Here is a 15,252-nt window from a genome sequence, read left to right as displayed (position 1 = left end):
AAATTACCCCGAAGGGCACCGGAGCTCTTCGATCTTCGATGCGGTGTTGAATGTAAGTATGCCGATCCCGAACGCAACAATACCGACGAAAATCTTCCGAAATTAACTATTTTTTCTGTTCCGAAACTCGGAGCGACAGGAACACGTCCGAACCCGATGGCGGAAAAAAAACAATCGAGGATGGAGTCGACGCCCATGCGCAATGGAGACAAAAGGAGGAGTCACTCGGTCCCGTGACTCGAAAGACTTCTTCGAAGAAAAACAACTTGTAACACTCCGGCCCAACACCAGATGGCGAGCTATTGCAGAACATGCGTATCTACAGCGACAGATGCCATCGAACCTAGTATTATCTCCATCGTTGTCCTGTGAGGAAGTATGAGAGTGTGTGGGTGAAGGTGGTGGAGAAAGCTTAACAGTTTTTGGTTTTTCCTTTTGTTTGTAAATTTTCACCGGTGATGGGGCAGTATCCAGAGTTTCCTGGAATGATGACTTCTGTAAGGAAATGCCTCCTTGGCATGGTTACCCCCTGACTTTTTGCCTTTGCTGATGCTAAGTTCTGATTTGAAAGAGTGCTGAGGCCTGCTAACCAGGCCCCAGCACCAGTGTTCTTTCCCTAACCTGTACTTTTGTTTCCACAATTGGCACACCCTGGCATCCAGGTAAGTCCCTTGTAACTGGTACCCCTGGTACCAAGGGCCCTGATGCCAGGGAAGGTCTCTAAGGGATGCAGCATGTCTTATGCCACCCTGGGGACCCCTCACTCAGCACAGACACAGTGCTTGCCAGCTTGTGTGTGCTAGTGGGGATAAAATGACTAAGTCGACATGGCACTCCCCTCAGGGTGCCATGCCAACCTCACACTGCCTATGCAGTATAGATAAGTCACCCCTCTAGCAGGTCTTACAGCCCTAAGGCAGGGTGCACTATACTATAGGTGAGGGCACCAGTGCAGGAGCACTGTGCCCCTACAGTGTCTAAGCAAAACCTTAGACATTGTAAGTGCAGGGTAGCCATAAGAGTATATGGTCTGGGAGTCTGTCATGCACGAACTCCACAGCACCATAATGGCTACACAGAAAACTGGGAAGTTTGGTATCAAACTTCTCAGCACAATAAATGCACACTGATGCCAGTGTACATTTTATTGTGACATACACCCCAGAGGGCACCTTAGAGGTGCCCCCTGAAACCTTAACCGACTATCCGTGTAGGCTGACTGGTTGTAGCAGCCTGCCACACTAGAGACATGTTGCTGGCCACATGAGGAGAGTGCCTTTGTCACACTGTGGCTAGTAACAAAGCCTGTACTGGGTGGAGGTGCTTCACACCTCCCCCTGCAGGAACTGTGACACCTGGCGGTGAGCCTCAAAGACTCACTCCCCTTTGTTACAGTACCACAGGGCACTCCAGCTAGTGGAGTTGCCCGCCCCCTCCGGCCACGGCCCCACTTTTTGCTGCAAGGCCGGAGGAGATAATGAGAACAACAAGGAGGAGTCACTGGCCAGTCAGGACAGCCCCTAAGGTGTCCTGAGCTGAGGTGACTGACTTTTAGAAATCCTCCATCTTGCAGATGGAGGATTCCCCCAATAGGGATAGGAATGTGACACCCTCCCCTTGGGAGGAGGCACAAAGAGGGTGTACCCACCCTCAGGGCTAGTAGCCATTGGCTACTAACCCCCCAGACCTAAACACGCCCTTAAATTTAGTATGTAAGGGCTCCCCAGAACCTAGGAACTCAGATTCCTGCAACCTAAGAAGAAGAGGACTGCTAAGCTGAAAAACCCTGCAGAAGAAGACGGAGACACCAACTGCTTTGGCCACAGCTCTACCGGCCTGTCTCCCCCCCCCCTTCTAAAGACACTGCTCCAGCGACGCTTTCCCCAGGAACAGCGACCTCTGAATCCTCAGAGGACTGCCCTGCTCTAGAAGGACCAAGAAACTCCCGAGGACAGCGGCCCTGTTCACCCAAGACTGCAACTTTGTTTCCAAAGGAGCAACTTTAAAACAACTACATCTCCCGCCAGAAGCGTGAGACCTGCTACACTGCACCCGACGCCCCCGGCTCGACTTGTGGAGAAACAACACTTCAGGGAGGACTCCCCGGCGACTGCGAGACCGTGAGTAGCCAGAGTTGCCCCCCCTGAGCCCCCACAGCGACGCCTGCAGAGGGAATCCCGAGGCTCCCCCTGACCGCGACTGCCTGACTCCCAGATCCCGACGCCTGGTAAAGACTCTGCACCCGCAGCCCCCAGGACCTGAAAGATCGGAACTCCAGTGCAGGAGTGACCCCCAGGAGGCCCTCTCCCTAGCCCAGGTGGTGGCTACCCAGAGGAGGCCCCCCCCCCCTTGCCTGCATCGCTGAAGAGACCCCTTGGTCTCCCATTGATTTACATTGGAAACCCGACATGTGTTTGCACACTGCACCCAGCCGCCCCCGTGCTGCTGAGGGTGTACTTTCTGTGCTAACTTGTGTCCCCCCCGGTGCCCTACAAAACCCCCCTGGTCTGCCCTCCGAAGACGCAGGTACTTACCTGCTGGCAGACTGGAACCGGGGCACCCCCTTCTCCATTGAAGCCTATGCGTTTTGGGCACCACTTTGACCTCTGCACCTGCACCTGACCGGCCCTGAGCTGCTGGTGTAGTAACTTTGGGGTTGCTCTGAACCCCCAACGGTGGGCTACCTTGGACCCAAACTTGAACCCCGTAGGTGGTTTACTTACCTGCAAAAACTAACAAACACTTACCTCCCCCAGGAACTGTTGAAAATTGAAAAATTGAAAAAAATGGAGAGAAAAAATTACAAATATAATCTTAGAAGAGCAGTGCCATCTAACCTGTTACCCAGCCTGGGGTTGTCTGAATTCTTCTGTTTGGTCTGTGAATTAGCAAGATTCAGATAACCATCCAAATTGGTGATAAAAACATTAATGGCAAATAATGCTCAGTTACAGAAAAAGTTTTTTTTGCGGTTTTATATAGCGCAAACTTGGCTCAAAAGATAGCAATGCGCTTTACGTAAGCACCAGCTTACTTACATAAGATCATATGTGTTCTTCAGGAATTGGAAGATTAATTTATTTACCCAGAATCACCCCAATTCCAAATTTGACAGCTCAGAAGCCACAATTAAGCTTTTTTCTTAATTGCAAAGAGATGTCACGACAAAGCAAACCGCTACCTGAGAGAATTACATCGACCCAAGTGAAGAAGTAACTGTATACAGAGTTCGTCAATCCATAGGAATGATTCACACATCAGCTCGCCAAAATAAGAAGTGATACATTCTAAGAAAATGTGTGCAAGGGCTGTAGAAGGACCACAAGCCCATAAGCTCAAGACTATGATTAGGATAACTTGACCCCTGAAAATTGTGCGAAAGCTAAGATCCATGAGGCACAGATGAGCTAACAGGCAAGGACTTTTTAACCCCTAATGTGTGGCTCTAGATGAAATAGTCAGAGCCAGCAATGATGCTGCTTTCACCCCTAGATTCATTTTTCATTTAGATCCAAGTAAATTTAGGCTTTTCGTTTAAAAACGGCAGAGTACAGAAATCAGAAATCAAGCAGTTAGAGTTAAAACCAATAAATACAGGTCCTAAATCATGCACCCAAAGAGCACCTTGAAGAACATTTTGGACCACTTCCATTTTTTCAAGGCTTTATATTCTGAATCTGCACTGGGGCACATATATTCTATGGGTAACAAATATCAAGTAAACTCAAACTATCGAACATGAGTAATGAAGAGAGCAATGCTGATGAGCTCCAGAGAAAATATGTCACCTGGTGCCTATGAGGCAGTGGTTCCCAACCTGTGGTGCAGGGACCCCTGGGGGCCCGCAAAGCCTCCTCAGGGGGTCAACGACTGCTTAGGAAATTAAATAATATTAACAGATTAGGTTAGCAACTTTCAGTAATGACTCTTCGGGGGGAAGGGTGTCCCCGGATTCCAATAAAGATTTATTGGGGGTCGCTGGGCTCCAGTAATGATAAAGTGGTGGTCCACAGAAGTCAAACGGTTGGGAACCACTGCTTTATGGGATTGGCTGTTGTGTCATTGTGAATAAACGGGTGTCAACCATTTTTGGCTCAATCTTCTAATATTGAAGACATATACTACTGAAGGTGATGCCACACTGAAGCATCTTAGAAAGAGAACTTGCTCAGAAATATGACAGGCGAGTAACAGTAGAAACAAAGAACAGCTATACCCTGAAACAAAATAAAACATTATACAGCAGCCAAACTGCTTGAGAAATTAAGATGATTCAAAATGGGTGTTAGGTGCATGCCAGGGTGAAACATAAATCTGAGAATATTACATACCAAATTTCATCCTTTCAAAATATAAATTGATGCATTTGCATCTCACCTGAATCTTTTATCTTCATAATGAAAAAGATGAACTTTTTGATAGAACAATATTTCTCTTTTTTTTTTTTTTTTTACCTCTGCTCTAGATAAGCACTTTACCCTAGTCCCCCAGATGCTGGAAAAATGTCAAAACTGAGCGATTAAGAACTGGATATTACACAGGGCACAAGTTACTGTTACAGCAGATACAGAAATGGCTAGATTGGCCACTTATAGGACTCTTTTTCACGCAGTTTATAAGTTATATGCAAAATGTGCAACCTCTTTATGTTGCCCGTGTACTAAGGCAGATTTAACTCTACATATGGCAACATGTACTGTGAAATTGAGTGATCATATTAAGTAAACAAGGTGGTACCCAGTGATAGGGAGGAGCTGGTAACAATTCAAGTATTGAACAACTGGTCCTTCCATATAACATCTCCCAAGTGTATGGCCTAGTAGTACAGGGTAGTGTATATATTTACTGAAACAACTTAAAAAAAATACTAGCAGGTATTCATCATGAAACACTGTAGATTTCAAAAAGCAGAATTCTCAATAATTGTTTATTTGGCAGAGCACTAAGCATGGTAGTATGTGCATAATAAAAGGAATAAATTGCAACATCTATGATACCACCTTGCTGAGTACCTTCAACAGCCCACATCGTTATAAAATGGGGGGTGTCACCAACAGATCAAATCATATCACATCCACAAAGGAAAAATATTTAACACCACAAAGTACAAAAACACAGATAAAGCTAATTTTTACATATATTATGGAAATTATATTTTTAAGATTCTGCCTGTTACAAAGTGCAAAGTAGTAATATTTTAATTGATTGCTTAGTCCAGTGAATGTTATTGTCCAGGTAATTAAGAGTTGCTTGTGAATTGCTAAAAAATGAATTTCCCAATATAATCCAATTAGATATAATCAAATTAAACTTGCCAACATGTGACAAATCTAACTATGCTTCTGCTTAATACATATTTATTCTGATTGCTCACTGAATAAACTTTCAGAGGAAATAAATCTTACCTCGTCCTTCATCTAGTCTATGTCTTCTGTTCACACGCTGTCTTTTTTCTTCTTGACGCTGCTGAAGGTGTTCCTCAATATTAACACCAGGAACAGGAACAGCTATTGCAAGAATTAACATGTAAACATCATGTCTTAAGGACTTGCCAAGAATGTAAAAATAAAAAGCAAGTCAACCTAAAAAGGAGGATAGACTTTTTTTGTTGCTAAAGATGACACCTTTCAAAGACATGTTTTGAATCCACCTTTTCTTAAGAAATAAGGACTTGACTCATTCACTCCACTCATGTGCAAAGCAACACGGTATGAGCAGCATCTAGGGTAACAAATTACTGCCCACATAAGCCACAATGGGTTCCAACAACCCTCTAGCCAAACAAATTTAAGTGGCCTACCACCCACACATTTTCACTCAGCTATACACCCAGGTGCAGAGACATGTAATCCGACAAGAGCACAACTCAATTCTTCCCAAAACACCTTCCACAAAGACCACTCTACCAACCAGCACCATTCTAACCAAGAACATGTTAACTGTCCAGAAAGCATTTTGGTGTCGTATCAGGAGTGCTAGACAAATGCAACTACAGTACAATGGTTAGAACAATCATATGTAAATAAGACTTCTGACCACAGGAAAGCACCACTAAAACAAGAGAGAAATATTGGACTTCTTGAAAACTAACATTAATTCTATAAGGTCCCTATAACACTGACATGCCAGTGTTGTGAAAATTATTTATTCATTAGGCTGATTTTGGACCTAGGAAGACTTCTTTAATACAGAGACCCCAGGTAGCAAGAAGGTGAGTTGGGTGTTTGGGGGGGGGGGGGGGGGTGGGGGGGGGGGAATGGGAGAGGCTAGTGGCATTAGATGTAGGAAACAGGCTGAATCAAGTTGTGTTCATGAGAGAATTCGCTACGTAGAGTCCAAAGGATGCACTGACAGACTATGGTTGGCTAAGGTCTCCAAGTCACTTCAAGATGTGTCCATATGAAGCAAATTGGATCCTTACTTGTATCCAGAGAAATATATCAAGAGTCCTACAGTTGGGTGAGCCACATCCTGTAAGTCCCCCACCTCCCTGACCACACCCTTCTCTGTCCCACCCACCCCCAGAACTGCCCCACTACACCCCCTCCTGGTCCAAGGCAGCATAAAATAAACTAATTCAAAGGGTTTGTGCTCTAGAGCTCCACAAACCCAAATCCTAGTGAACTAGCAAACTATCACTCTTCCCAGTATGAGTTCTGGCAACATTACTTCACTCGACTCACGCTCCCCCACAAGCTCCAGGGCAAGCAAGGAAAAGGACCCCTGTTTAATGTATTCAGCAAGCACTGTTTCTCCACATGGTCTACTGCAATTGGTGGAGGGAGATGTTGAAGGAGATCCCCCATTTCATAAGTCATTCCCTGTTCAGATCATTCTCAATTTGAGCAAGTAGTATTGACCACTGTTTGCCCATGACTGCATAGGGTGGAACGTGATCTCTAAGTGCAGATTTCTCAGCCACCCATCCAACGGCTGTTTGAAGAAGGCAGTGCCATCCAGGGGAATACGAAACTCTAAATGTCTCAATACTGTTTAAGAACACCCTCCAGGGCCTATAAGAGTGTTTAATTCGCTGTACATATGTATGGGTGTAGAAAACCAAAATAGATTGGATTCCAAAAGCTCAAGATTTTGTATAAATCCAATAACTTGTCATATGCAAGAACTCAACATACTGGAGACATTCGGTTGTTAAATCACCAACAGAGGAAGCTCAACCAGAAAAAAAAATACTCCAACTGCAGAGAGAAATCTCCACATTTGGAGAAGAGGTGCATCAGAAACAGAATTAATGTTATTTGAGCACAGGTGCATTTTGGCTCAAGAATGCATGCACGGTGGGGACACAAATAAAGAGTCTGCATCTCTCTCAGATCGGAAAGAACAGCACCGAACGCGGGTCCCAACAGCATTTTGCTTGCTGACTAATTCATTCTTTACAATCTGCTTTAGGATGATCCAACATTTTCATCTTCCTCCCAACAGCCATGCTGAAATCTAGGACTTTCATAGTATCCACTTTCCTGTCATTAAAGGCATGTTACCTGACATCACTAACATTCTCCTCACCTTTATGCAGCCTACAAGGCAGTGCCTAACATCTCCTTCAGGAAGTTATTAGAAGCTTAGTTATGGTTCTGACTTTTTTGTAAGGCATTAACACGCACCCGCACACCCCCCTCCCCCCGACAACAGTCTCATATAATAACTAATAATTTCAGTGAGCAGTAGTGAGGACCACAGCCCTCTGTTTCTGCACTGTGCAATACATATGCATTTTTTCAAATATATTGGCTCACTGACTCAACTGTGTCCCATCAGTTCCCAGATCTACTAGAATTCTCTGCTTCAGAAAGAGAACCGATAAGACCCAGACATTACAACAATGCAGGACTAACACAATGCACAATGAATTTGCACACACATTTGGGAGAAAATGAGCATCCAGTCAAGGGGAAATATATAATGAGAGGATTTTTATACAGCACTACTTTCCAGTGAAGGCACATATGCATCGAATACAACATCTATAACAAATTCAGAACGGTGCACCAAATCTTACCTAGGAGAAGATCTAAAGGGATCATCTCTTTCACAGCATCGAGAATTCCTCTCTGCCTTGCCTCCTGGCCATCTAGTTCCCTCGCACAGGCCTTGCAGCAACCGCACACTGCACATCCAGACTCGCCTGAACCACAGCCACAGACACTAAAGAATACAACAATAATGTTTAATAAAATCAAAAACAAATCATATGCAGCTTTAATATATGGGAGCCTACAAACCCTTTATAAAAGCCTGTTTCTAATTTCCTTCTTACAGACAACTTGGGACATCGCTAAACTCCTGTAACAAAGAAGTAGCTGTACAAATGAAATAACGTATTACAGCTGTATTCTGATGTCACAGTACATGCTGCCAGACCCAGGAACCAGGGGGAAAGACCGGACACTTAGCACAATTAAAGCTGCAATTTAATCAGCGAGAACTCAACATTCTTTTCCTTCTTCTAGTATTTTTCTAGATGAAGAGTGATAAGCAATAATAATGAGGTATTTAAGTCATGTTTCTTTTTTACATGCTATTGATAAATATAGTAAAGATATGTTTCTGCCTGCTTCTCCACATTCTGAGCAACATCGCTTTTTTAAATCTGACTTTTATTAAACTGGTTCCAATGTCTTTTTGCAACTAATATCTGTTTTTTAGTGTGTTTAATTTTGCACTACAGATTCTATATTTATTCCTCATGACTGTAAACACCCTATGTATTTCATATGAAAGAGAAGCACACCAAAGACTTAAGAGGTTTTTGAAAAAGGTGACAGTGTGGTTGTTCCTCTATATGCTACTGGAAATCCACTGTGATTTGCAAAATCCTTTTACGTATGGGTAAGGGGTACTTTATCCCATATACAATTACCGAATGGTTTCACAGAAAGGCTGTACAAATGTCATTCATTAGGGGAAGGATATTAACTGCCTCACTCTACAATGACAGCCTAGTCAAAAAGCATGCTTCCAAACTGCAGTCAGGTAGCTAACAAAGATAAAAAGAACTGGAAACAAATTACCACACATTGCAAACTGTTATTCACAAGAAATAATTCAAGAAGCACTTTTTAAACTAGATGTGATTCAAAGACAAGCCTATCCTGTGAGTAGCTTATTTCGATCTTGCATCAGAAAAGCGTATGTTATATACTTAGCAGATGTTACATTATTATATAAATTTTTGTTTGAATATGTTTAGAGAAACATATTAAAGTAGTAAGCACTCAAAAACAGGGGTGACCCCACTATCTTAAAATCATATGCCACCCAATATTCCAAATGAAAAGGAAGGAAGGTAAAGACAAAATAGGAGAAGAAAAAATAATTTGCAGAAATAATCAACACTTAAGGATATTTAGGACTGTCACTAACCACTGACGACACCATGTCATACCCAAAGGAGGTTAGGTAAGACCAGGTTCATGTTTGGGCGTATCTGATCCTGATCCCACAAAGTTGTGTCCTTGTTCAATATCTCATGCTAGAAGGAAGGCACTTCAAACCTTGTTGCTCCTTATTTAGTATAGAAAGGTTTAGGTATACTCTTCCTGAGTGAAATGACATCTTCTGCTATGCCACTGTATGCCTTGTCATATAGCTGACTGTCACCTGGCCCTTTATGTTGCTAAGCTCATTTTTAATTCCCAGTAGTGATGGTTTTCTCTGTGATGTCAAAGGGTCTAGGTCCAGAAACATGTACTTTCTTCTCACAACATACCCAAGCTAATTTTTTGTCTTTACACCTATAACAATCTTTTGTCAGTTTCCAGATGCAGTTTATAATTAACGTCGCTATGCCTATATCCTCATCTCTAACTGCAGGAGGAGGGTTAGTGGACAATCTAAAGGCTGAGTCAAATAAAACATCTTTGTGACTGTTTTGGACCTCCTCCAGCAAACCATCATGAAGATCCACATACCATTTTTAATATATCTTACAAGTCCAGGTCATGAAGGAGTGAAGGTGTTTTCCTATGCAAAAGTTCTCCAAAACATTGCATTTCCATCTCAATTGTTGTGTCAGCTCTGCATAGCTGAAATTCAGATATCCCTCTGGTGGGGACTCCACCGTAGAATTGGAGTATCACTGGAGTCCACATACTCCACCTCTCCATACATGCTCATTAATAAGCACACTGCCAGAAAGCCTATTCATTTTTAGCTCCACCACCTTGATCACTTATTCGATGTTGACCGTTTTAGAATTGACACATGCATGCAAAAAATTAATGGAGGGTAAGAACATTCTTTCTTGGAGAGTTTAATCTTCTGAAGACTCACCGTATGAGGGCCCCAGATTTTTAGATTGGCATATTTGTGAAATAAAAATAAAATAAAAAGAACAGTATGTTTCCTTTTTTCAACGACATTATTTACTCACTGATCTATAGCCATGAGGGAGTTACTTGTGTAGACTACTTTTTCCTAGATGTTCATACACAACGATTTACACAGAAATCAAAGATTACAGTGTATGAGTTCTGATATATGAAAACATATAGCTGGCCACCAATATTTAGTAGTTTTTTTTTTTTTTGGTTTTTTTTTACACTATTTCTTACCCTCCTGGGACTCTGTCGGCACGTCCGCTGCTGACACAGCTGGCTCCATAACCTGTACAGTCACCACACACAGTACACACCATGCACTGCTCAAGCTTCCACTTGTGCATGCCTGGAGGACACATCATCGACTTTTCATCTTTATCATCCAGCTCTTCTTCCAGGTCTTCATCCATTGCTGTTGCCATGTTTTCAACCCCAAATCCTACAGCAATTATGGGAACAATAATAAAACTTGCATGAATGATTCACACATTTTGAAGTTTTGCAAGGCACACATTGATTGCAATTTGTTGCAAGGGCTGACAGATAGCCCTCTATTAAATAGTGGTACCACCAATAGCTACTAGAAATATTATTTTTTAAAATCACAAGGTAACTCTGATATATAGGACTTTCATACTATGAAGTGGGATCGTTGGGCATGGTTTGTTGATGGTCCCAAGCACTGCAGCCTCACATATTGTAGTGAATCCTAGTTTTTTTAATGGGATAACAGGAGTTAGCTTAGCCTTTTGGCTTGCAGACTCGTGCCCCCGCCACCTAGTGACTTTTAACCTACTTAGCTTGCTCTGTTTTAGGCCATTTATTTAATTAATTCTTCTAAGATGACTGCCTTGTTTATAGCTAGGCCCTTTTGTTTAGAGTTATGTTATCAGTGTCACTGCGCTAAGGCGTCAACTCATGCAACAAAGACAAACAAACTGTAGGTGCTCACATTAGAAATTACCGTTCCAAGCATGCAGTGTTATCTATTGTTTTGGAACAACCTACGTCAGGGGTCCAAATATATCTGAATAAATACATCACACTTTAGACAGATAATCAGAGGGATTCCGACCAGATACCATTGTTGCTATCGATGCTGCACGTCGCCTTGACGCTGGCCCGGACTTCGTGTTCTTCCGAAGTCTGAGCTCGAGACCTCATTCAAGGTAACCAGGGTTGGGGGCTCCTTCCAGGGACATGGCATTGGCAGATTAGGTTTAACTAGCTCTCCTCTAGGTAGAAGGTTAGGACTATTATGATAGGGTACACAGACATATGATACACTTTGTCTTTCTATGCTAACACAAGATGGTGGGGGTCTTCATAATCATAACCTTTGTCTTTACAATTGTTTCTCTTGCACTGTTGATTATCATAATCATTGCAGCCCATACGATTTACCGTATTGTATTAAACAAAAACTATTGAAACATTACTGCATCTTTGTTATTGCCTGTGTTTGGTTGAGACAGGATATATCTTTGACAAAGGGGTAATCTCCGTTTAACCACAATAATCCCTGGGATGTCATATTTCTGAGTCCATGCGTAAAGGCTGCCACAAACCACCTTTAACTGTTTGGGTTGTTGCTGAGGTACTGCTAGCGAGACGGAAGGGTTGGGATTACAGTTGCAACTTGTAGGCTAGGCATAGTCGCCAACAAACATAAGTACTGTCATCCTTGAACCAGCAGTCTTGCCCACAGCAAGAGTCCAACTACGACAATATCATGTGTCCACAGGGAATAATTAGAGGCAGTGTGTTAAAAACAAGTACCATAAAAGGATTCAGCGGTTTGCCTTTAAAATGCTGCAACATGTACTAGCTCTATGTAACATTAATACAACAGGTCGATCCAGTTTAAAAGCTGCTTTGATTCATGCCAACTCATTATCAAAACATGGCCACGAAGTCCTGAATTAATTGCTGATCATACCCTTAACATTTTCTTCAGCACTGAAACTTGGCTCAAAGATTAGTCCATTGTTGCAATTAGCAAAGCAACCCAATCATATTGTAATTGGACACATAACCGTCCCCAGTGATGAATGTGGACACCGTGCTGCACTGTTTTGTAAGTTAACCTCATCTGTAAGATACCTTGCTGCTCTGCAATTAGTGGGCTCTGAGTTCATGGTAACTAATAGTGGGTCAAAGTCATCAGTTAGTGACACTTCTGAAATAAAATTCCCCTCTGATATCACCTCCACTTTTTGCTAGATTTTACCTATTTTGACTCTGCTCTGGAACTTTGCTAACCAAGTCCCAGTGGAGGTGTTCTGATCCCTTAAGTATGTTGAATTGGCTATGTTCCTAACTGGCATGCTTAACTTATCTTCAAGTGCCCAGTATTTGGGACAGTGTACCCAAGTTAACTGTCATTAGAGAACTGCAGCACACGCTGTGCACCCACTAAAGGGACACTGCAAACCATGACTGCAGGCTTTACACCAGTAACTTTATCAGTACAGGTTCATATTACAAACAGACCTGTCAACCCCTTTTGGCAGGCTCAAATCCTTTTTTTTGTAAATATTAATTGGTCACCTCTAAGTAGGCCTTGATGCCATATAAGGTAGAGTGCAGGATATTTAAAATTTGGGCAAGTAAAAGTTTAATGCACAACTTATCACTAAAGTGACAAGGCTTCAAAAGTTATTTTCACTGTACCAGGATTGACTGTTCCATTGGAGAGCAGTGGGGTACAATAAAATTAAGTAATGTTATCTCCACTTAGAGACCAGCCAAATAAAATATTAATTGCATCTTTTGAAATATGTATTACAAATCCAATTCATTGGTAAATTTCCATTCCTCATGAATAATTTACAAAAGGTACCTTGAAAAAAAAAATCATCTCTAACATGCATGAACCTTCTACAAGTTTATTTCCATAAACTTCCAACTGTCATCTAAGAGCTGAATAGCTCCTTGATGAGGTGTGGCCTTGCTGCCAAGTTAAGACAAAGGCCTTGGATGTGGGAAGTTATTCTGCTTCTCTGACAAGATGACCATCTCGGCTGCGCACGGGAACTTAATTAATTTCAAAGAGGCCTACTCAGTCACAGACAGATAAGGTTAATGCCTGGTCATGCCGCTTCCTTAGTCCCTCTTGCCAGTCAGGCACTAATCCCAGTGCGAAGGGAGGAACCCTCAAGAAGAGTTGTTCATTTCCCTAGCCTGACCTCTACAGTGGGCACAGTAATTCAGTGGGAGTAATGTTCTGCCATCCTGGTTTCAGGAAAGAGAAGGGCATGGTGAGACTTTTTGCAGTAGGGCACACAGGAACTGTTGCAAAAGTGGGTAGGATCAACCCAGAGAACTTTTTTCCTATTGGTTGGTGAGGGGTCAGGAATCAACTCCACCCACAGCCTAGTACCAGACATAAAGACATAAATATGGCACCGCAGGCACCCTCTCCAGAACACTACTGGACCTGTGGAAGACAGAAGAACTGTACCTGCTGAGGTGAACCCTAAAAGCTTGACCATCCTTCCACTTATATCAAGGACAAAGTAGTGAGTAGACTCCAAGGATCAGTTGGCTGACCACCTGTTAAGCTACAGGGACGCAAAAGCTGCAAGAAGCCCACTTTCCTATTAAAGCCTAGCCAATCAGTATAGGAGGCTGGTCTGGTGTGTGGAGGGCACCTATGGTGTTGGCACCTTATACCAGGTCCAGGCAACCCTTATTATTAAGTGTTACATTGTCTAGGAAGCCAGGGTTCTCTACTGGTAGCTTTGGTGAGTGAGAAGCCAAGACCTATCTAGGAGGAGTGTGAAGCACCTGTAATACCACAGAAGTCACACAGTAACTTATCATACATGAAAGGAACCACACAGTGTTGCAAAACTAAAGGTACTTTATTATAGTAACACTGAACTAGTATACTATAGGCAATCCCCCCCTCTCTAGAGGGAAGTACCTACAAAACATTAACAGCTAAGTACTAGGAATTAGCATAAAAACAAGAGAAATATCAGGAGCCCAATGGGGCGGGGGCGAACCATATACTAAAATAGTAGAATGCGAGAAAGGGTCCCCCCACATGATGATATGAAGTTGTTAGCCAAGGGCTGGGAGAGTATCGAACCCCATGAGGTGAGTATCTATAAGACCTCCAGAGACCAGGAGAGCAGAGGTAAGTTACCTGGTCATCCCCCATAGGCTAACATGGTGACTTTCAATCAGAATATTGGATCAGGAACCCTGATGCCGATTCCGGGTGAAGAGGACCTGTAAAAGAAGGGGACAGAGTCCAGTCCTCACAGGAGTGTCCAGACAGGGCAGGAGGCAATGCCCACTATTCCGTGAGTGAAGATCAGAGGCGACGGTGATGGATGACAAACAGCTGTGGAGTCCAGGAGATGCAGAGGAGACCCTGAAGTCATCAAGGAGCTGTCCCTTGATGGTCGCCAGAATGCAGATGGGTCAGTGGTTAGAAGGACCACCAACAAGCACAAGCAAAAGCAAGTTGGAGCTGAAGAAGATTTGCAGAGCCGGAGAGATCCAGCAAGGCCCTGAGGACTCGACCCTTAGAGGGGAGTCCGGGCAGACCCTGGGAAGACAGGAGAGCCAGAAGAAGCAATCACAGCCCCCACGAGCAACCCACTGGCAGCAGGCACATTACGTCGCAGTGAGGCCCAGGCAGCACAACGGAAGAGGAGTCCCACAACGCTGGAGCAGCAGAGAGGAGACTGTCCTTGCCGAGGTAGAGTGCTGGGGGCTGGGGCTTCTTGGAGCCTGATAATCCCTCGGAGCAGGAGTCAACAAGCCTTGGTAGCTGAAACAGTCCTGGTGCACAGGGAATCTGTCTTGGAGGAAGAGGCAAAGGCTCACCGTCTCCCAAGATGGACAGAAGGCAATGAGGACCCAGAGGACTCCTCAGAACCATCACCTGTATTGG

General features: G+C 43.4%; 1 protein-coding gene across 17 annotated transcripts in view; it reads right to left on the bottom strand.

The window, feature by feature from the left end:
• Positions 1–15,252, bottom strand: part of MYCBP2 (MYC binding protein 2) — a 1,769,078-nt gene that overhangs the window by 1,485,233 nt on the left and 268,593 nt on the right. For all 17 annotated transcript variants that reach the window (XM_069205243.1, XM_069205245.1, XM_069205247.1 and 14 more), the window contains exons 15-17: positions 10,578–10,782; positions 8,024–8,169; positions 5,406–5,507 (exon numbers count right to left, since the gene is read on the bottom strand). In XM_069205243.1, the coding sequence (XP_069061344.1) occupies positions 5,406–5,507; positions 8,024–8,169; positions 10,578–10,782 (453 nt within the window). The remainder of the gene's footprint in view (positions 1–5,405; positions 5,508–8,023; positions 8,170–10,577; positions 10,783–15,252) is intronic.

This window comes from Pleurodeles waltl, chromosome 8, assembly GCF_031143425.1.
Source record: "Pleurodeles waltl isolate 20211129_DDA chromosome 8, aPleWal1.hap1.20221129, whole genome shotgun sequence".
NCBI lineage: Eukaryota > Metazoa > Chordata > Amphibia > Caudata > Salamandridae > Pleurodeles > Pleurodeles waltl.
This window is presented reverse-complemented; position numbering and strand designations above follow the sequence as displayed.